The sequence below is a fragment of the Xylocopa sonorina genome, chromosome 1 (assembly GCF_050948175.1).
Source record: "Xylocopa sonorina isolate GNS202 chromosome 1, iyXylSono1_principal, whole genome shotgun sequence".
NCBI lineage: Eukaryota > Metazoa > Arthropoda > Insecta > Hymenoptera > Apidae > Xylocopa > Xylocopa sonorina.
Window position 1 is genome coordinate 14,320,249 of NC_135193.1, and position 21,183 is coordinate 14,341,431.

The window sequence follows — 21,183 nt, forward strand, 5'->3', positions numbered from 1 at the left end:
CATCTAGAGGAAATTTCAGTTTCATCTAAAGATATTTTACCGGTATACAAACTGTTAAGAAATGCTCCAAACCTGTAGGAAAAATGATCAAAATCCATAATTTGCACAATAATGCACTAAAATAATTTCAGCCATTAAAAGATATATGCCTATAATCAAACGTACGAAACACGTTCCACTTGGATCCTGCTTGCTATCCTTGAACGCACTCTTTTTTTTTTTTTTGTATCATTTACATTAGGAAGTTGTTTTCCCGGATTCTTACGGACGACGAAGATACGTATCTTGATCTTAACAAATGTTATCCTTTGTTTGGATATACATTAGTCGATAAAGAGAGGAACAAAGGAGTTGCTCAGACATTCCTCCTCTCTTTCACACGTGTAGACATGTTGTAACATTGAGTGAAACAGTCTCGAAAATAATTTCGAAAATAATACTTTTAGTGCTCCGCACGTGCGAACGGTTATTCAAAAATTCTGAACAAAATTAAATGTTGTGCGATAATATCCATTTTCATAAATATTTAGAAAATAGCCGGGAAAGAATAACGAATATTGAAAGGGAGGGCACAAACTAAATCATTATAGGTTATAAAGTCTCGTCTCTCCGCCCCCGCAATCTCGGGTGGTCTGTGTAAGAAAAAAAAAAAATGCTTGTTATTGAAAGGGTTAAAGTAGGCCGTTCTAGGGCGACAGTACGCCGCTATTTCACGACTGGTTTTATCAGAAAGAGCGCATCCTTTCCCGTAACAACGATTAACGTTCCGATCGAGCGTCCGTGGGTCTATAAACCGATTTCTCACGGGCATCGAGCCACGGCTATTCGCGTCTCTCAGATTCCAAACTCCTCCCCTGCGCCGTCTCGTTCTTGCACGACCTAGACAACACGCGGCGAACCAACTCCTCCGTGTGTAGGATAGAATGTGCTTTGAACGTCCTTGACTTCTCCGCTTCGGTAAACTGATGTGTGCAGCGGATGCACCGTTGCAACGGTGTTGTTGCCTCGTTTTCCGTTACAGTTTTTGATTAATTCAATAGCCACGAGGTGATTTAAATCTGTTCTCGTGCCGGGGAACTCGTGCGGAAAGTAGATAGGCGGTGCGTCACGATTTTTCGCTTTCCACTACCTCATTCAATGCAACGCGGCGCGCGAACGCGTTTCCACGGACTTTCACCGGTGTTTTCGTTCTATTTCTACGAACGATGTTCAATTTAGAATATCTAATATCCGACCGAAAATAAATTTCAATCTCCATCGTCTCGAATCGTAAATAAAGTAGTTATATATTTCGCCCAAGAAAATGAGCTTCGCTCAGAAATTACTCGGATGCCAGAAATTGTTTCTTCTCAAAGACATCGATCAATCTCGTTGTTACTTGCAACGGGGCCAAAAATCATCATCTTTCCGCGTTCTTTCGCGCGACGTTGTAGGCGGGCGGGTAAGTCTTAGGCGTAGGCGTTACGTATTCCATTCGATCCGAATTCCGTGACGTTTTAAATCCACAAATTATTTCCTCGTTGTCCCGTAATTTATACGTTCGTCCCGAATGATAACGAGAAAATTAATCAACCGGGACATCTTACGTACGCTTAATGCGATTAATGAACGTGAATGAACTGCGATATACACCGGGTCGGCCATTAAAGCGGTTAAGTTATTCGCTTCACGAATCGAGACCCCATAAAAGTGTTACAGCGCACTTCGCTGCTGGACAATTATAAGGCGACGGCCGAGACCATTTCGAAGATAATAGTCGTGTACGAGTTCATGCTTGTATTACACGAATTGTTTCCTCTTGTCCATAGAGTACCCGGCTGCCTACTAATGAGGCACGAAACAAATCGATGTTCGCGTAAATATAAATAGAATACCATTTCGATGTCTGTTCGTGGCAAATAAATCACCTCACGGGCGACACTTCGCAGCACATTTTTACTTGGACATTTTCAATCCGTGTTAACGAACAAAATCAAGTTTTATATTCATGAAATTCCCTGTTATATTTACGTTCAGTTTTCAGCTCGATTAACGATCGAATGCCCCGTACGTAAAAGCAATTATACGCGTGGAAGCTGGAGAACAGTAATAAGACGAGATACGCAGACTCTCTTCGCGGTTTTATCGATCAATGAACGTCCTTGCACGGCACGAAGACGCTCAAGGTCGGTGCTCTTCTCGACGCGTGTTAGAAATTCCCCGCATGATATCTTTTATGGTAATATCTCATTTGTAAGCGTTACGTTTAATTGTATAAATTATCCTAAAAAAATTCGCGGAATTCAAACGGAGCCATTGAGCCATCGAGAGCCACGAAAATGTAACGATTAAACTCTCGTAAGCCAAAAGGAGAATAGCGTTCGTTGCGTAAGTGCATCAGTTTCCGGTGGTCATTTGTCAAATGTACCGTTGATATTACAGGTACATAATTTGCGTCCGCTCGTGTACGCGTAATCTGTAGAACTGCAAGAAACTGTCTAACGCAAATCACCGTGTCAGAGCTTGTACCCGACGTGTAAAGCCGCTAATATTATCAGCTGGTAAATTGTCGCCGGTAAGAGCCTCCAGATGGTAGTACGCGATAGTGCAGCGAGTAACCTGCGCGGCCACTCCGCAACTTCATTAAATAAAATAAGAACCCTAGTTAATAGTTGTAATTGAGAGGTATATGAGGCGAGATAGGAGCGCGATACTTGGCGGTGGGCATAACCATCCCGACGCTGTTAGAGCTGGCGCTAGTAGTGTAGATAAAACCGGCCGGGGCTTAATCGTGTCCAGTGCTCGATAACTTTTACCTGAGCGGGGGCTCCTTCGACATCCGGTTTGTCGGTTCATTCATCGCCCGTTTTCTCAATGGGACGGTCTATGTCTTCGTGTACTGTAGGTAACTCGGTCAACGCGCAACACTACCCTCCCCCGCACCTATTGATTGCGCTAGACTAACAAGATAAATGCATACTGTGTGCACAACAAGATTTATTAACTCGTTTGAGTAAGATGTATGCGCGGTAGGCGTGTGTATACGCAATGAAACTGTTCCGCTGATCGAGATACGTACGTGCAAATAACGCCCGGCGTTCAGCCTGATTCAATTTACCCCGGGTAATTGAGAAACTGCGGAAAGTGGCCGAGGATACTTTTCTCTCTATTTACTTTCGCGCTCCATTATCGGGAAATTATGCAATATCAAGATGCCGGTCTAATTGAGCTCTCAATTTCATCGCGTTGATAGCGTCGTTTCGCAAGAAATTTGGTTACTCCGTATCGAACTACGCTTACTGGCCATTAACTACCGATCGTAGAGGCGAGCGGTCGGCGCGTTTGTGCGATCTTGATTACCCGAGCAAATTTTAACGCGCGTTACTCGCGGTAATTGAACGTTAGCGTTAAATAAAAAGCAAACGTTTCGCGGGGCCGCGAACGTAGCAATTTCCTCTGATTAATCCGCGTTCTCGTAAACGATGAAGACGTTCTCCATTGAAGGCACTCGTGGCAACGTACAGAGGCGATTCTAAAACGATCGACCACTCGAGTTCCGCGCGAACTTGTACAAAGGCGAACGTTCTCGGTAATAAAAGTCGCAGAGGGAGTGTTTGGTGGTTATGGCGGGTGCAATTAGTGGTACCTTAGGGAACGGACCGGATCTTTCACTTCGTTGTAGGTAATGAAAGGGAAGGTGGCCCGATCTGCTAACAGGTACGAGGGCAGAGTTCACGGCTAACGACGATCCGATAATGAGGTAGAGATAAAGTTAAGGTGGGTGTTCCTCCGGTGTCAGGTTCGAAAGGGCATACCTTGCGCTAAAGGTCTAGACTCTAGGGAATTCACTCGCGAGAACAAAGGGCGCGCACCGTTGCTGGACACAGGGTAGCACAGGTACGCGCCGTTAACCGGGTAAACCGGGATTGTATCTTCGCTTGTAATTGTCTGCTAGGCGAAGGGAAACTGCGCGCCGCGACGCGTCGACGAAATTCAATTAACAGACGAGTCGGGATAGTTGGCTCCGGCGCGGAACCGTGCTGCGAAGTATCGTAATTAGAAAATCTGATAGTTGTATTTTATAATAACAGCAGAAAAATCGCTGGTTGAAAGTTATAAGCGTGAAATTGAATAGACGAGATCGCTAAGTACGCGATAAGTGCTAAATTAATAGCCGGGATAACACGGATCCAGGTATCGGTAGTTATCCGAAGGAACGGTTCAACCTGTTACTTTATCGCTTTTGTTCCGGGCCAGGATTTCCACGTTAATTTAGATAAAGCCCATTGCGGCAGTCAAGATGGGACGCGCGCGCGGCGATCGCAGTAAATTCTTGGTTCTGCCGCGGCCCTTTTACTTGTCAGCCTTTCTCCGAGTGCCGTTCGAGGTTTATGGATTAGCAATTTGCCGTCGTTAAACCTGGCTCGTGTTCGGTACAGATTTACTGGTTGTTTCGTACCGACGGGACGTATTCCCGTGCTAATGCCCGTCGCCTTCTATTCGTATTTCACCGTTGGGCCAGGTAACAGGCTCCGACCTTATCGCGTACCGAGAATTAGTGAATTGTCTCGGAAACATTCGCCTTGAATGTTTTCGCGCGCTTTATGCCCGAACACGTTCCTTGTTCGATAGCTTCCATTTTTACGTTCGTTGCTTATGTTAATATATCCCCCCCTCCTCATCCTCTCTGTCTCTCTCGCCAACTATTTTTAGAATCGGAAGGTATCCGAGTCCGTTTTATTTGTTGTTTCATTAACATTTAACCATTGCACCGCCTTACGGAGTAAAATGGTTTCAAGCCTCGAAGTCATTAATTGATAAATGTACCGAAACCAGACGTGCCCGGAATGAAAAAGTATTTTGTTTTCATCGCATGACGCATTACAAGCAGCAGCCCGTCACGTGGCTGGAATATATTTATACCGCTGAAAAATTGTGTTAATGCGAACGGTAAAGTTGAAGGAGCACCATTCTGGCCTCAAAGTTCGCTAATTGCCATTGAATAATAAGTAACAGGAAGAGAGATCTCTAACGGACGTGTGAACGTTAGAACTACATAGGAACGTCGTGTTTGCAAACGTTTCTAGGAAGAAAGAAACTGTTACAGCCCAAATGGTACAACACGATCCCGCGTTTCTCTAACCTTCCTATTGGTGTCCGTCTAATAATTCCCGATCCGTATGAAAGCGTCTCGGGGGGGGGCCAGGCGGACGGCCACCGCGTCACGTGGAAACGTGTGAAACGAAGGTAGATGCAAATAAAACTGTAGCTAATTTAAATATTAATGCTTGTGAAAGCCTTAGCGCGAGATGCGCGAAAAAATCATTATCGACAGGCCGTTTTCGTGTCAGGGTTCCCCAGCCGTTCTCCTCTCTCACGTTCGGCAAAATCCTTGCTCGCGGTTCTCTTTTTCCTTCAGCGCGCCGGACGCCCACTCACTTCCGTTCAAAATAAACACTCCACGGACATTGTGTTTGCGTGTAAGGTGCGGTTCAGTTGAACTTTGTAGCAAAAGTTAATTCGCTCCCATAGCAGGAAATTGAGATTCGTTTATTAACGCAATAACGCGCATCGTCCCATTTGAAACGGAATTAGCATAATTTATGTTTCGTTCGCACCTACGGGAGATTGAACGGTTCGCACCTTGACTCACTTGCGTAACCGAGCTGTCGGTCCCTGGAAAACGCGTGAATGAAAAAGCCAAATTTTATATGCACGGTGTGCGGGTGCCTCTTCGTTGTTTTCAAACTAGACAGGGGGAGAATAAATGAGAAGCAGAACCGTACTGTATACTCGTGGTGAAATATTTTCGTTATTCCGCCCGTAAAGTGTAACGAGATTTTCACTTCGAATCGCAAGAGGACAAGGTATATTGTCGCGAGGCATTAAAAACTCGCCACACGCGCGTGTGTACACGCGTATACCTCTTTTCTTCGGTCGCTATATATCATTTCGCATGATACAGCTAATTAAGGTGGACAGCGGGAACAGGTTATCGATAATGGCAGGGAGCTGCAATTTCTTTTGTCACCGTAAAGTTCGTTGACCATAGCAAAACATTCCGTTAGGCAGCGCTCCCAAAAAGTCCGCCGTGCGCTCCGGGTTGCCGAAAAGGTACCCGAAAAGAGAACCGCGTCACGTCGGTGGCACCGCGAGAGTTACTCTCCCCGTCGTGTGTTGTTAACGAGCAACGAGAAAGCGACGCGGACGTGCTCTCGTCTGAGAGCCGGTGGTGGAAAAAGAGAAAAAAAAGGAGGAGGAGGAGGAGGAGGAGGAGGACAGGGAGCGAGGGGGAGAAAGAGAGAAGGAACGAGAGATAGAGGGAGCGAGCGAGAGGGGCGAGGGGAGGGTGGTGAGCGAGACAGCCAGAAATAAAAGGAGAGGAGATGATTGATATAACCAAAAGGTAGAACGACGCCGGACGCCGGCCGAAAGAGAAAGAAGGAGAGAGGCTGCGAGAGCCGAGGTCCTGTTGCCGGGCCCCTGTTGCTACGCGGTTTACGGTGCATCGTGCTGAATTCGCAACGAGACTTTTTCGTGATTGCGTTGAATAATGTATGTGTAATAGACGCGTGGCCCTGGCTAGCAATGATTTTGACACCAACCGGGACACCTTTCTATCCGCGAACGGCCTCCGTTTCGCGGCGCAGGACGAACGGTGGCCTTGAACGGGTCGCACGTCATCCGAGAGATATCCTGCATCCTGGGCCTTGTCGCCGCGCGCGCGATCGATCGATCGATCGCTCGCTCGCTCGCTCGTTCGCTAACTGCGTAGATTCGGCGCTCTCGCCGCGCTCCTGCCGGCCCCGGTTCGCCTCGAACGACCTTTCGATTGCTCTTACGATCGTTCCTTTCTGCCGATGTCTGTCTTGGTTAACGTCGGATACAGGGTGTCCCGTGCAATTCGAACAAAACATCGGGACTTGAAGCTTGGCAAGAATGTAGAACGTTAAATGCAAAGGAACGATAGAGGATTTATTTTTGTTCGACGATATCTAGTTCAGAAGATAGCTCGACACTTTTTCACCCACACGGTTCGAAACTTTCGATGTACTCGAGTGAAAAAAATTTACGAACACTCGATGAGTCTATCTATATAACGCGCATAATTAATTGTGGACCAAGAGATTTCTGCGTAATTTTGTTGGACAAGGTTTGTTAATTGCATGCTGATGGTAATGAGGATGATCACGATGAGTTGGAAGTTTATTCTTTTTTCGGAAATGACGCGAGCATCGAGCGCCATGATGGTACAAAAAAGAAAAGGGGATTCGTACGGGTTCCGATGCCAGCAGGATTAGTCTGAATTCTAGGAAGAGAATGATGATGCACATACAGACGCGTCATTTCATCATCAATTTCGAAAGCCGAGGCTAGCAAATCGATTAGTTTCAGCTAAACTGCGAATTGTACTCCAAAACGGAATGAAACGAAGAAAATTTCTAACAGACATCTTTTCGAGAGCTTCTACTTTTAACTGTCCTCGTTTCTATCGCTGCTAGTATTCGAAATTGTTTCACTTTTTTATCTGCAAATATATCACAAAACGTTTCGAATATAAAATTCCTCTGAGTTCTGTGTAACGTTAAATAAAAAAGTTAAATGAAAAAGCTTATTCGGAAAAGAACAACAAAGAGCTGAGGAGCGTGCATGAATGAGTCCCGCATGGATCCATGGTTTTCCCGCGCATTTGCGCGCGCATCTTCCTTGAAAGCGCTTCAAGGTCAAGCAGAACGTAATGAATGGTAAAGAAATGTCTCATTGACAGTCCGCGCTTAGCCTTTGTCTAGCGAAGGTGAGAAGCAGCGTGCGTGTAAAGATATCTGTGACAGATCTTGCCAAGAAAGATTTTCATTTATCAAGATTATCAACATAATGAATGGATGCAAAGGAAAACTACAATTACGAGAAATCTCTATCTCGTTCGCTTATTTCCTTTGCAACGGACTACCGAAATCGAGTTTCTAAATTAAAACGATAAAAAACATCTGGCTAATTGGTCCCATCGCAAAGGAGGAAACGAACTATCACTGTCGCCGTATAAATCACTTTAGTGCGTGGCTCTAGAAAATTGGCTCGAAATGAAAAACAGAGTAACAGAAAGAAATGGCCATTAGGGTTCAAATTTCGCCCGCGGAACAATTGTTTCTGTGTGCGAAAATTTCTTCTCCGTTACGGTCCAGAGGGTATCGAGAAAGAGGAAGAGAGGGGAGAGAGACGGAAAGAGACAAAGTAAGGACCGCCTCTTCGGAATAAAAAGGCAGAGGAGAGAGAAAAATGCGATAGCTTCGGTGAAAAAAAAAAGAGCGGGACGATAGAAGAGAGGAGAGGAGAGAAAGGAGCGCGCAGAAGCCGAACGCAGAACTTTCGCGCTCTCACGTCCACGTGCTGCTGTTGTTATTGTTGTTGTTGCCGTCTTCGTCTCCACGTCTGGCAGCGGTTGCTATCCCTTTCTACGTCCGACGTCGCTCTCTTTTTCCTCCTCGTAGACGTTTTTCTGTCCTCCTTCAGACGTTTCCTTTTCCGTTCTCCCGTTTCTATCCTCCGTTCGGGGTCTTTCCTTCTCTCCCTTCCCTCGTACGGCTGGCGTCACGAAAGGCGCGTTGGCGTCACGTGGTGGGGATCCCGATTAACGGACTCTAATTGCATAGCAACAGTGAGGCCGAGATAATGATACATCTGACGTGCGTTGCCGGCGGGCATCTGGCCCACTTCGAAACCGAACGACCACGGACCGCTCTGCATGTACACGCCGGGTCCCGCGCGTGTTTGTGCGTAAGCAAAGCCCTCTCGGACCGGCACGCAAACCCGCGTCTGGAAATTCAAGCCGCCAAACTTTTGGCGCGAACCTCTCTGGGGAACCCTTCACCGATACTCCCCAATCTTTGCCCGCTCCTCGAGCAGATACATACCTACGCTGGACCCGCCTGGTTGCTAAGTCGATTTTTCGAATGTTACAGTTTCATTTCGTAAACTCCTCTAGTCACAAGTGATGTCATTTTTTTTTTTCTGTAAACGCCACGAGTCGTTTGTCTAATAATTTAATTACAGTACCATTTTTCGTCATCTTCAGACTACTTCAATTCTGTAATAGACTGTACGATCTGTGTAATCATTCATACGCTGCACGATCGTATTCGATTTTCCATTCTTTTATTAGAATCGAAGGGATTCGGGGTGTTTAACATCGATCAGCTGCACCAGTTTTTCTCGTATTTCGCAAAGTCGATTTTTATCCAATAATTCTGTTCTGTATTCCTTCGACATGGGCACGACTCGCAGAAAAAGTTTCTCTTTCCGTAGAATAGAGACAAATGCCAATCGAGCTGAAAGGACGCGGGTCTGTTGTTCGAGAGATCGTCCTTTTCCATATATCTCGGTAAGCGTCTTAACCTCGGCGATTCTTCAAAATTTCTCTATTCTTCCTTTTGAAAGGACGAGCGTTTTCGAGGGTCCCCTTTGAGCTCCCGCGTGTACATTTCTACCTGCACGTACCAAGTCCTCGATGGTTGTATATACCTGTGTGACCCACGGTGGTTGGTACCTTGGGGGCCTTTCCGTCCCGGAACCCGAGACCCATCGTCACGGCCGGGGCGCGGTACACCGATTGCCCAGAAAAAATTCTTCCTTTAGCCCTGATAGAAATCGTGTACTCGGCGGTGGACCAAAGCGGGGATCGCGTTACCGACCGCGTCAATCTCTATCTGTTCCAATGGCCCACCCGATATGTACTCCTCTTGGAGCCAGTCACCTTTCAACTGGTCACTTATCGATTCGAGTGGAAAAACGTTTCAACCTCGCACGTGGAACGTTTCTATTCCAACGTGAGAACGTGACGCACGCGGTGTTTGCTCCAAAACTGACGGGACTACCGTCTCGTTTATTGCTCGATTGAATCGTTTGACGCTCTTCCTAGAAAAATGAATCCTCGAGACTTTACGTGGGTGACCAAATGGACGTTTTTCGTTTAGCTTATTGGGTTGAGGGCTGAGTTTTTGCAGAGTCGAAAGAAGGAATAACAGCGGTAATAATGGTATTCGATAAGTACTTGGTACGTAGAAATGCTTAACTGATCATTATAAAAGGACGAAATAAGAGGCAATTATTAGCGAGAACTAGAGTGAATGATACAGCTTGTTTAGTTACTAGGCGCGCCTGTTTCGGATGACCCGCTTGACGCGACCTCGAGTCAATCTCTTAAATTTCGTCTGCCACTTTCGGCGGGAACCAGAATGTATAATTCGTTAGAATTGATAGCTAATTTCTATCAATCTCTTTTTCGTTAAACTAATGGGATCTTAATTACATTTTCTCCTTTTCGAATATTCTATCAGGAAACTTTCAGTTAAAAAATCATTCCTTATCCGTTGAACGGTGTTTATTAACACTCGCGAGAGAAACGGGAATGAAAATGGTATGAATATATCTCGGAATTGAAATTAAATGCGAAACGAATGGAACACGTCGAGAACTCTGATATTGGCTCGACTCTGATATTGCTTAGATTCTTCGAGAGCAGACCCTTCCAAGCAGCCAAGGAATATGTTATGCACGTTGATGTTTTATATGAAGGCTCGTTAAACGGTCATCACTCGCTGACATTGGGCGCTCCTTTGAACGACCGTGACGTCTTCGGTATCTGGGTGAATTAACTAATTATAAACGATAAAAGGAACGTGCTCCGAAGGACGAGGTCAAGGTACCTGTATTGTCAGTCTATTGCCGATTATTTTCGAAGGTAATGAGACGTAACGAGGCTGACGGAGTGCATGTGTCCCTCTGTACCTAATTTACTCTTGTATGGACACCTGCAGACGAGAAGAGAAGAGAAGGAAAGTAAAGATACGAGACGTCCATTACATTTTTCGATACAGGGAATTCCAGAATAGCTTGAGCAATTTCGCATGAGACGTTTTACATATAAACACGATGCATACCGAGTGTAGAGTTGCTTGGAACGCAGCATTAAAAAAAAAAGGTCTCCGTTGATTTGATGCGAAATTGGTTAGATTTGCAAACCTAATTTGGTTTCAGTTAATCCCTTGGACGATTTGATGCGAAATAAGCGCTGAGAGCAATCGAAGGGCTGGGTATTTTTTGTTTAGCGGTTGAAAAAAAAATGAGAAAGTGTCTGGCACCGAGAACATCTGGTAGGCGGGACCCATATCTAAAGGGATGGTTAGTTATCGAAGGTGTTCACAGATTTAATACCTGTTGCACTCTCTTAGCCGGTTGATTAAGAAGAGCGTTTTAATTTAACTTTTGAATAGTTGCTTTGTACGTACCCCAGTATCAATCATAAGAATCGATTTTGACACGGGTAACGTAGTTACTTGGGCATTTCGCAGATTGGCAGCGCAAAGGTCGAGGTAAAAACCGCGATTCGTTCATTCGTCTGTCGTAGGGGCTGTTGAAGCGAGCAAAACGGAAGGTAGAGTTTCGAACAACCGTAAACGGGGAAACCCGGTGGTTGGCTCATAGGATGAACTGAACCGAGATTTAATTTGACGACGGAATCAGAGTCCGAAACTCGATACGGTCCTAGTGCGTTTAATGGGGCTATTGAGTTACCGGTACACGTTAATTCGATGTGATAGGCGAAAAGACTGAGATAAATGGTTCGAATTTTTCGAAAGCCCCCGGTTATGCCAATGCACAGGTAGCAGATCTCGTACGTTCGAAGAAAGACAGTGGCTACACGATCAGCGTACACTGACGCATGCATACTAACCTTAAAAAAATCCATTACAAAATTAATGCTAGTTTAACGAAAATTCGAAATGAATTTTTCAAACCTGTCAGACTCGTCGATATTGAACATTGCCATTTTAGATACACGTATTTTCACGATCGCATCTCCTTGCGATCTTATAGAAATTCCATGGTTCACTCCTCGATATCGTGAGACTTCATTCGATTTTCCCTGCGCGGTACGTTACGATAACTGGCGTACATTCCACGCGCAAATATAAATATTTGTGAAGGTATACAGTCGAGTTGAGTAAATTAAGGTCGCGAATCAGAAATGATTACAGCCTGCGTGTGCCTAATGATCCTCGTTACCTAACGAACCAAGGTTTACTTCTGCGTTTGTATTCTAATAATTCCAAGCCCGACGAGATACTTCCGACGGTTCAGAAATGGGCATTCCTGAGATTTCAATCGCAATTTTTTTACAAGTACTTGATCAACCGATAGAATGTCTATTTATAAAGATGTAGCAGAGAATAACACTTTTGAAAATCTTATTTCACTAGTCGTTTATTATTAATTCGTGAAACGTTTTTTGGCCATTATTTTTGACAGAATTATTAGCATAAGAATTGGCCTTGTTCCTCCGCACTGCCACTTCTCCGCGATAATAAAGGACATCGATTATTTCTCCCTAACATTTTTCACTCGCTACGTTTCGTTGACACTACAGTTTTCTAGATTTTATCTTGACGTCTCTATTAATAATTGATTCTGCAATGCTCTCCCTCGTAGAAGTCGATGTACAGTGTAAAGTTAGGAAAGAATCGATGGAAAGACAGTAAGTTTTATCTATTAAATTTTTGCAAACGAATATGATTTGCTGGTTGCACTTGAATTGTAAAAGTAATCTATTTGTATTAAACCACGTATCATATTCTGTTCGTTTATTCTGTTCGTTGGAAACGTGAAATTACCATTAACTTCGCTTGAACCGTGTAGAAATCTATAAGGATACAAAGTTTCCGGTTTTAAACGATTTAAAATAAGTCTCGAAGCTATCGCACGCCTACATAATTAATTATCGCGGACGGAAACCAACTAGGAACCACAGCGAAATTAGTGTATCTTAAATTTAATTACTTGTGAGTCATTATTTCCTTTCCGCTGCCTCTTCTTCCGTATTCTTAAACTAATGTTACAGTATACAATTCGGACGTTTCTCAAACGCAATTTTATTACCCCTCTTTCCTGTCTTGCTTTTCGCTTGCACTTTCACCCCTCGCGTAGTACAGTACTACAAATTATTAGCGCGGTGTCTGCTTTGTAACAAAGTTGGACTCTAGATGTTTAAATATTCTAGAATGGAAAAATAAAAAGATGCCTAATATTGTGAAAATGTGAGATCAGTTGCAGAATGGGTGGTAGCAACCCTCTGGTAGAACATTTTAACGATAAACAATTCCATACTTGCTTCGTCTCTCAGGAGCGTGCGTGCAAACTTCCTCCCACGTCTGGCTTTAGAGTTTTATCAATGTCCTACATTATATCGCCGCTTCCTGCAGCTTCAGCCCCATCGATTCTCTACTTTGTTAGGCGCTATCGTTGGTCGAACGGGACCACGGTATCGTATAGAAAACATTTCGGCGTTACGTCACGTCCCTACGAAGATCCACACAGTTGCAGGGTAGCCACAATGACACGCTTCATCCTAGGTTCAACATTACGCCGTGGGTCTACGCTCGAAAGAATTTTTATCTTCGTTCCACGAAGCACGGGGCGGTTCTCTGCAACATTGTGTGGGTCCGTTTCCACATGCCCTTTTTCACGGCTATCTACATGGTTAGACGAACGTTTTTCTGCCTGCTAGATCGTTACATGGCACTCGGTCCTCGGTGGGAATATGTTTCCTCCTTTCGTAAGTACGAGTCAATACATCATAGTATCTTCTTACAACATTGTATTTCGAATATTCCAACGGCCACGAACTTGAACGGATATGCCTGGCCCAACGGTTTCTTGATAATTAGTTTTGTTTGCTTAAAGTTAGGCTTGGAGGCCAGAGGCGCCTGTAGTTAAACTAGAGCTCTACGTGGAATTTTAATAACGTATTGGAACAAGTGAAATAATTGTACATGTTTGAAGAGCATTAGGATGTTTGGAGAAGAATTTACATTTCTATTCGCTAATTTGCCGTGCAACCTTATTGCACGCGCAGAAATAGAAGAGCAATTCCTTTTCCTTTCGTGGATGATGTACGTGTGAATTATCATCCTAAATATTGTCTAATACGCTAATTAATTTTAACGACTTGCACCACTGTTCGAATGCTTTACTATAAATCATAACGTCAGACGAAGTTGCAAGAGAAGAATGGCCATTAACCGCCCGCCATCTTAACTGTCTTGAGTTGAAAGAACGGAGATAAGATATACCAACATGTTACACCGTTCCTTCTGAATTAATAAGGTGCGCGCACTCACAAAGTAGTAACGGAAAAATTATTTATTCATCCAATTATCTTGCCAAGTTGATACATATGATAAGCAAATATTTGCTTGAACGACATCTGTTGATTATCAGACAAGCCAAACTTTATACTATGAAATCTGTCAACAGTTCGTGGGAGATTAAAGTTCAGTAAATAAAACTCATAAATTTTTCGTTTAAACATGTAATATGTTTTGCATTGTTGCCTCTACCACAAAATTTACACTACAATACGTCGTGAATTTCACGTCAACATTATGGTGTCCTTAATTTCGGTTGCTTTACTAGATTCATTTTTATAATTGGATACCTGCTCCCGACACAGCCATTATTTTTCCCCTTTTTTTATCTAACCGAATTAATGATTTCATGGGAGGTGTAATTAGGGATTTGGAACTAGTCGGCATCGTTCTCTACATTGTGGCTGTTGTTTCCTACGTAGAGAATATAGAATACTTGGTTCGGTTACGAGGAAGCGTGTGTTGGGGACTGTTCTCGGAGATATTTAAGGTCCGTTACGACATCACTTTTTGTAGACGTGCGCCGCACAATGTTGCACCAGGCGGCTGCTACATTGTGAGAAAAGGGCCTTCGTTTCCAGAACCCTAACCGTCGTTTCCTACATTTCTAAGCGCTGCTACCTACAGACGACGTAGACGTCTCCGACTGTCTACTATGTTGCAGGGAAATATTACCGGCGCTTTCAAATTTTAATCTCGTACAATCGTTTCCGTTGTGAAACCGTTCCCTTCGATTCGGTTGATTAATCGTGGAAGGGACCAAAACACGAACCCAAACAAATCGCGATTTTGTAGGAAAAGACTAGGAAAAATATCTTCTACTAAGTGTAAACGGAAAATTTATGAGCGTTATCCTAAATTAATTAATACATTTACGTGGTATCGTTACGCGAGAGCTTTGATGTAACAGATTTCATTTAACTTCGAAACAAAAATGAGAAGTTAACTTGTTATTAATGAAATTATAATATTCGTGAACGCTGTAATAGAATTAATTAGTAGATAAACGTATGTGATATTATTAGAGAGTTTCTCTCTCTGTAAATTTTTTTCTGAATTTCTTAATTCGTCTGGAGATAAAAGTAAAAAATTGCCTGAGTTATCGTTAGGAGAAAAAAGGGAAATTCATGGGCGTAATATAATTCATCGTATCGGGTCCTTTTGTAACGAAATAAGGAGGAGATAACATCACATATGGTGATCTGGGTCCTAACCTGCATGGCCCACTCCTTTCCCGCCAGAAATTCTGGCGCCAATGTTTTTGACGTTACTTTCGGATCCGTCCAGGCCCGGGACCCGCTCGGTTGCTAGGCAGGGAAATTCGAGTGGCACAGCTGTGGAACCAATGTCCGTCTGTTCGAAAGAGTGCCATTTTTTATTGCACCTGTCGTGTGAATGCGTGTATATACTTCTTCGTGTGCGCGATATTCGAATTGAAGATGCACCGTCCTCGAGTATAACCAGCAAAGACAACAGAGAGCGATGTTTCCATGAATTTAATGCGTTTCGAGTTAATGCCAGAGATTTTTTTGAACTGATGTACTTTGAAATTAAGGATTAGTCAATCATCACTATTTTTGGATGTGGATGTTCAAATATTTGCATTGTATCGTTGTTTCTCTCTCTCTTTCTGCATGTGTGTATGCACTCTTTGAATCGAGGCGTTAAATGCTTGATAATTGAAAAATTGATGAGAGGGAACAAACATATTTGCGAATAAAAATTGCTTAAGTGTAACTGTAATAACTTAAGAACATATGTAATTAACAAGTTTGTATACAGACTTGTGAATTATTCTGTTTCTGAAAGTTAAAGCGGACAGACCAGTTTCTTAAGTCTAGAAAGTCCTGTTATCGCGTTAAGGAAAAAAATATCAAGTTTAATTAAAAATGAATAGTTATCTCTTTTTTTCCAAGGCGTAAGAAGTTAAATTATTATTCCTTGTTTTTCGTTACTTGGAGTTTAAATTCGCCCATTATCATGTTTAAACATGTCGCGTATTGCAACGGCTCCAGGGACAAAAAATATCTTGTCTGAAGACACAAATTCATTAATATGGTCAGACAACACATCGGATCGAGGGAAAAAGGACATTCGCCCGGATAACCTTCGATTTTGTCTCGCACACGCGATCGCTTAAATTTTCTCACGCATTTTCTGCCACACCCAATTAGCAATGCACGACAGATGCTCGCCAGTCTGCTTCGGCAAGCGTTGTTTGTTGTTCGTGACGCTATGCTGAATTGTGAACGCATACAATTCATGCGCGCGTTTATTATGAGTAAGTTCATTACCCGCGAAATCTAATTGCCGGTTCGTTATGTTTTTTATCATCCTTAATTTTTATGATTATTCCCATTTCTTAGAACGGCTCTCCCGACATTTGCTAACACGAAAAATATCATTTTCGTGTAACGAACTTGTAATACAAGTTTCTTTTCCGTTTTATAAGAATATTAAATTTCCAGTTTGCTGAGCAAAAGATAATACGCGAGTAATAAAAATTCTTACCGAATGATTCAAGTTTTGCGGTATTTTTAATTAAAACAGAACGAGTAAGAGAATTTACATGGAAAATTAATATTAGAATCAATTGCAAATAGATCTTAATATTCATTTCGTATTCAAATTTAGAATTCGTTGCTTTCATATTCGAGTCATGACAGATTGTGAGAAATGTACGCGCGCAAGAGTGAATCCTCTTGTAATCCTCGTGTTGGTGTATGGCCCAATACTCCTTTCACCTTGTGTTATTGCAGTAAGACATCCTGACACGAGCAGGTGCAACCTGACGTTGATTACTGACCTGCACTTAAAACGACCATAAACTGACAGTCTTGTCTTTTCTTCTAATTGCTTTACAATTTCCACAAATAGCTAAATAAAAACACTTCTAGTTATATTATCTAAAGGTAGATAAGAAGTGCCCTAGATAATATAGACCCGCACTTAATGAGTCCTTCACACTTCGAACGGTTAACCCGTCTTCCCTTTTTTTTTTTCCTTTCGTTAAACGAAGCGTCCGTTAATATTCAACGCTGGTACACGAAGATAAAAGTGTATCTTTAAACACTGTGGTGTAATATCGCTTTCTTCGAGTTAGTATTACAGTGAAATTTATTAGCGTTCACAGTGGATAAAAGAGTACCCGTCTGCCTATGGTTATTTAAGAAATCGACGATAAAAATAATCTCACCGCTATTACTCTTTGTTTCATCTCCTGCTGCGGGTAAAGAACGAATCTGTTATTACCAGTGTTCGTCGGTAAGCTAGGTATTTACCATCCGATGAAAGCGTTCTGAAAAATTCATCGCAGACATCTAATTGCAGTTCAATGGTAGCTCTAACGATATCTGTTCTGTTTATTGTTCGCAGGCTAGTCGTACACTTGCGCCCTGGGAACATTTATTACCCTGTCCGAAGTGTTCATTCCCGTGTCACGTGGACGGCGAGAAGAACGTGGGAACGTGTTCGAGGCAAGGTTGCTCAATGGAATTTTGCACCTTCTGCTCATCGAGGCCGCACACTGGTCCCTGTAAGACACCCCTGTTAGCCACGCCGACCAAGAGGAACAAACGACTGGTAGTCGGTTCGAGACAAAGCAAACGAAACCTCAGGAGATTATGAGCAGTTTTGTCGCGAAACGTTCCGCCGATCGTCCGGAATGTTTTATCACGTTGATTTCCTGTTTTATGTTTTTTTTTTTAACCCGATCACTTGTTCTCGACAGAAAGTAAATTATAATCTTCATCAGCGTTAATGAAAAGTCGCTTATCGATCACGGCAGTCGTGTTCGCGCCTCGGTGTGCACATATCGGACACGAACACCGTGGATGGTCGATCGACAAGTATTCGCAAGTATTAAACGCACCTAAAAGTATTATTTTGGTATTAATAGTAAATCGAACGATGACTCGTCAAATTTTTTCCAGAAAGCTCTTTACGTATATTTTATTGCTCATGGTGTTTTACACTACTGTCCTTAATCGATAACAGATTAAGTTAATTAACATTAACCAACTGTCCAACGTTCTGTCGTTTTCGATAATTATTTAAAAAAGAAAGAAAGAAACGTTCCGACGTATGTTTCGAGCTCGATTTCCTCCAGCAAGTACAGTCTTTTTTTCTTTCCCCACCTTGGGAGAAAACGAAACGATAAATGTTTTTGTCAACGTTGGGCTCGAAGTTTCAGCGTTTGAACCCGTACAAAAACAAGAATACACTTTTGTGCCATTGTGTAATTTACGCCATAAGGATTGCCATAACGTATTTTGTTTTCTTTTTAATTTTAATTTTATTAATGTTTACGCGAAAGAAACGGCAGAGAGGGAGTCGCGTTGTTAACAAAGATGCGATAAAAAAAAGAAAGGTCAACGCGTCTCTCTGCTTTTCCTCACCCTTCTTGGGAGCCATATTTTATGTTTTTACGTTGTTTCTAGCGTTTTAGTGCACCACTTCGATCCTTTGTACGTTCGTTTTAAAGTTTGAATGAAAATCCCAGGTTCTTTTATTTTTATTACTAGGTTTTTTTTTCTTTTTTTTCGTTCGAACGATATTTTTCTACCGGTGTGTGCTGGATAGCGAAAGACTGCATGTAAATAACCAACGCATAGTAATATATTTGTATTCGGTTGGAATTACGTGATCGATATTCGCATCTCATTTTTAACTGCTCTCTTAAGATAAAAGAAACGCCAGTTTTCTATTATTGCGAATCCATGACACATATATCTATGCTTTTTATTTTTAATGAGAATGAGAAGGAAATTGAAAGTAATTTTTAATTCTACATCTACTGAACGAAATTTTTAACTGTCTACAATGTCACGCGTTTACATGTATTGGCACGAATTGAAGAAAAGATGAGGGAACAAATATGTTAAATCAAAATTAGAAACTTTAGGCGCCCTTGTGTAAACAGCGATATAAACAAAGATTTTATTTCGTTTATCGGGCAGAATTAAAAAAAAAATCAAATCTTTGGGACTTTTGTTCGAATGAAATTTGATTGTAAGTTTATCAGTGTAGAATAATATAGCTGTAAGCAAGCGTATCCTCAGATATCGATCACGAAATTTCTATTTTGTAAAAAGGGAAAAAATGTTGAAAAGTTTGTTAATATGTCTCTCTAAGCGAAAATCCAAATATTTTCTATGAAATGTCGCGAAAAAAAAGAAGATCTGCGTTCCGTTATTTCCACACGTTTCAGTTGGTGTCGTAGCGTTTCGTGTGCGTAAACGTTTTCTATTTATTGCAAACGCGAGTTTAGGACCTTACGCCGTGAATTTCGGAAACCAGTGCCAAAACCTGTCCGTAGCTTCTTATTTTAACGAACAGAACGTGCTTAGCGATTACCAATTTTATACGTATTACTCTTTAGCTAATTAACATTAATTTCAAGTTAGTAGATATTTTAATCACGACGTTTGTTCTTAAAATTGCACGCTTTGAGTGCCTCAAAAAGTTAAGGCTAAATTAATTTGATACATTCAGAAAATCAAATAGATGAAACAGTTCAGATGAACTCGTAATATAAAATATTTCATTACTGAAGTATAGGATGTCGAACATTTATTATTCGTCAAGTAAAGTTTCAATTACCATTGCTTTGCACGACGTACCACAGATCTTTGATACCTATTGATCTCAGGATGAAATATTTTTGAGCGCTGATTTACAAGACGAACTCGTTTCATTTATGTACTATTCTGAATGTATTCCATTAATTTGGTTGGCAAATTTTCTTTTTATAAGCGTCTCGAAAATTCAAAATTTTTTCCTTAGCAGCACGATAAAATCTTTAATACTAATACATACCAATATAAATATACATCTATTCTCGATACACGCGTATTTATATTTTTAATTAAATTAATAATTTTTATACGTAAAAACCACGCATCGAATGTGGTGATACTAATAAATTTATAGAAAAAAGATAACCTGATGAAGAATATAGTGGAGAACTTGATTACCAAGGAAAATTCATTATCGCGAACAAATTAAAAGGGGGGAAACGGTGGTAAAAATTATTAATCCATATATTTTTTTACTCCTATTTCGACATTGAATACTAACCAGTGCGTTTTTATATACAATTTTAATACTACTTACGGGGAAAGATGTAATTAATATTAACATCTTAGATGTAATGCTTAGTAAGGAAGTTCACTAGTTTCTAAATACTTTTCCAATTCACGGCATAAGTTTTTAAACCATATATCGTATCTCTTCTAGCAAAGAAGCAAAAAGAAAAAGACAAGCAAATTATATTATTACAATTTGACTCGTAATTTAAGCAGTTAAAAGTAAAGAAAAAAGAAGATTATCTCAGAATAATGTGTGGGTGCAACAAGCACGTGCGACATTTCTGTGATATGGGACAATATCATTCCAGTGTATTGTACGTAGTATTTTAAATCGTTAGCCGATCATTAATACGCTCAAAGACTTAATCAAAAGATCGAATTGTACATATCGTTGAGATTCGGTTTAATAATTAATAACACACATATATATATATTACGTGCTATCGCCATGGAAACATATGAGAGAAATTGTAAACGTGAGCAAAAAAAAAAAAGTGAAAAGAAAAGTAGAAAAAGAAAGTATATATAAAGTCCAGTGCCTTTGAGTACGAGCTAGAACGATGCCAAAATTTTCGTGAACGAGGCTGCTGGATTATCTTTTATATATATATATATGTACATGTATATAAAAATAGAGGCACACGTGTGTGTCTAAGAGAATTTGAAATTACACGCTCAACAGTAGCTCAGAGGAAAAGCAATCGTTTTCATGTATAAAAGTGGCCTCCTGGGCAATATGTTTTCTATTTAGTAAATGTAAGGCGAGAATAGTGATTAGGGTATACAATTAAAATTAAGTGTTAGCGGTTAAGTGTTTCAGCCATCGTTTATCGTTAATACGAACAGAATAATGTGCCTTATGTTTAAATAGTGTATAAGTATTATTTTCTGGAGGGTCAGTTTCAATGATCTAC

General features: G+C 41.6%; 1 protein-coding gene across 1 annotated transcript in view; it reads left to right on the forward strand.

The window, feature by feature from the left end:
* LOC143432569 (uncharacterized) overlaps positions 1-18,502 on the forward strand; it is a 35,308-nt gene extending 16,806 nt beyond the window's left edge. The window contains exon 2 of the mRNA XM_076909268.1: positions 17,556-18,502. Within this exon, the coding sequence (XP_076765383.1) occupies positions 17,556-17,807 (252 nt within the window). The 3' untranslated portion in view covers positions 17,808-18,502. The remainder of the gene's footprint in view (positions 1-17,555) is intronic.
* The last annotated feature ends 2,681 nt before the right edge of the window (positions 18,503-21,183 follow it).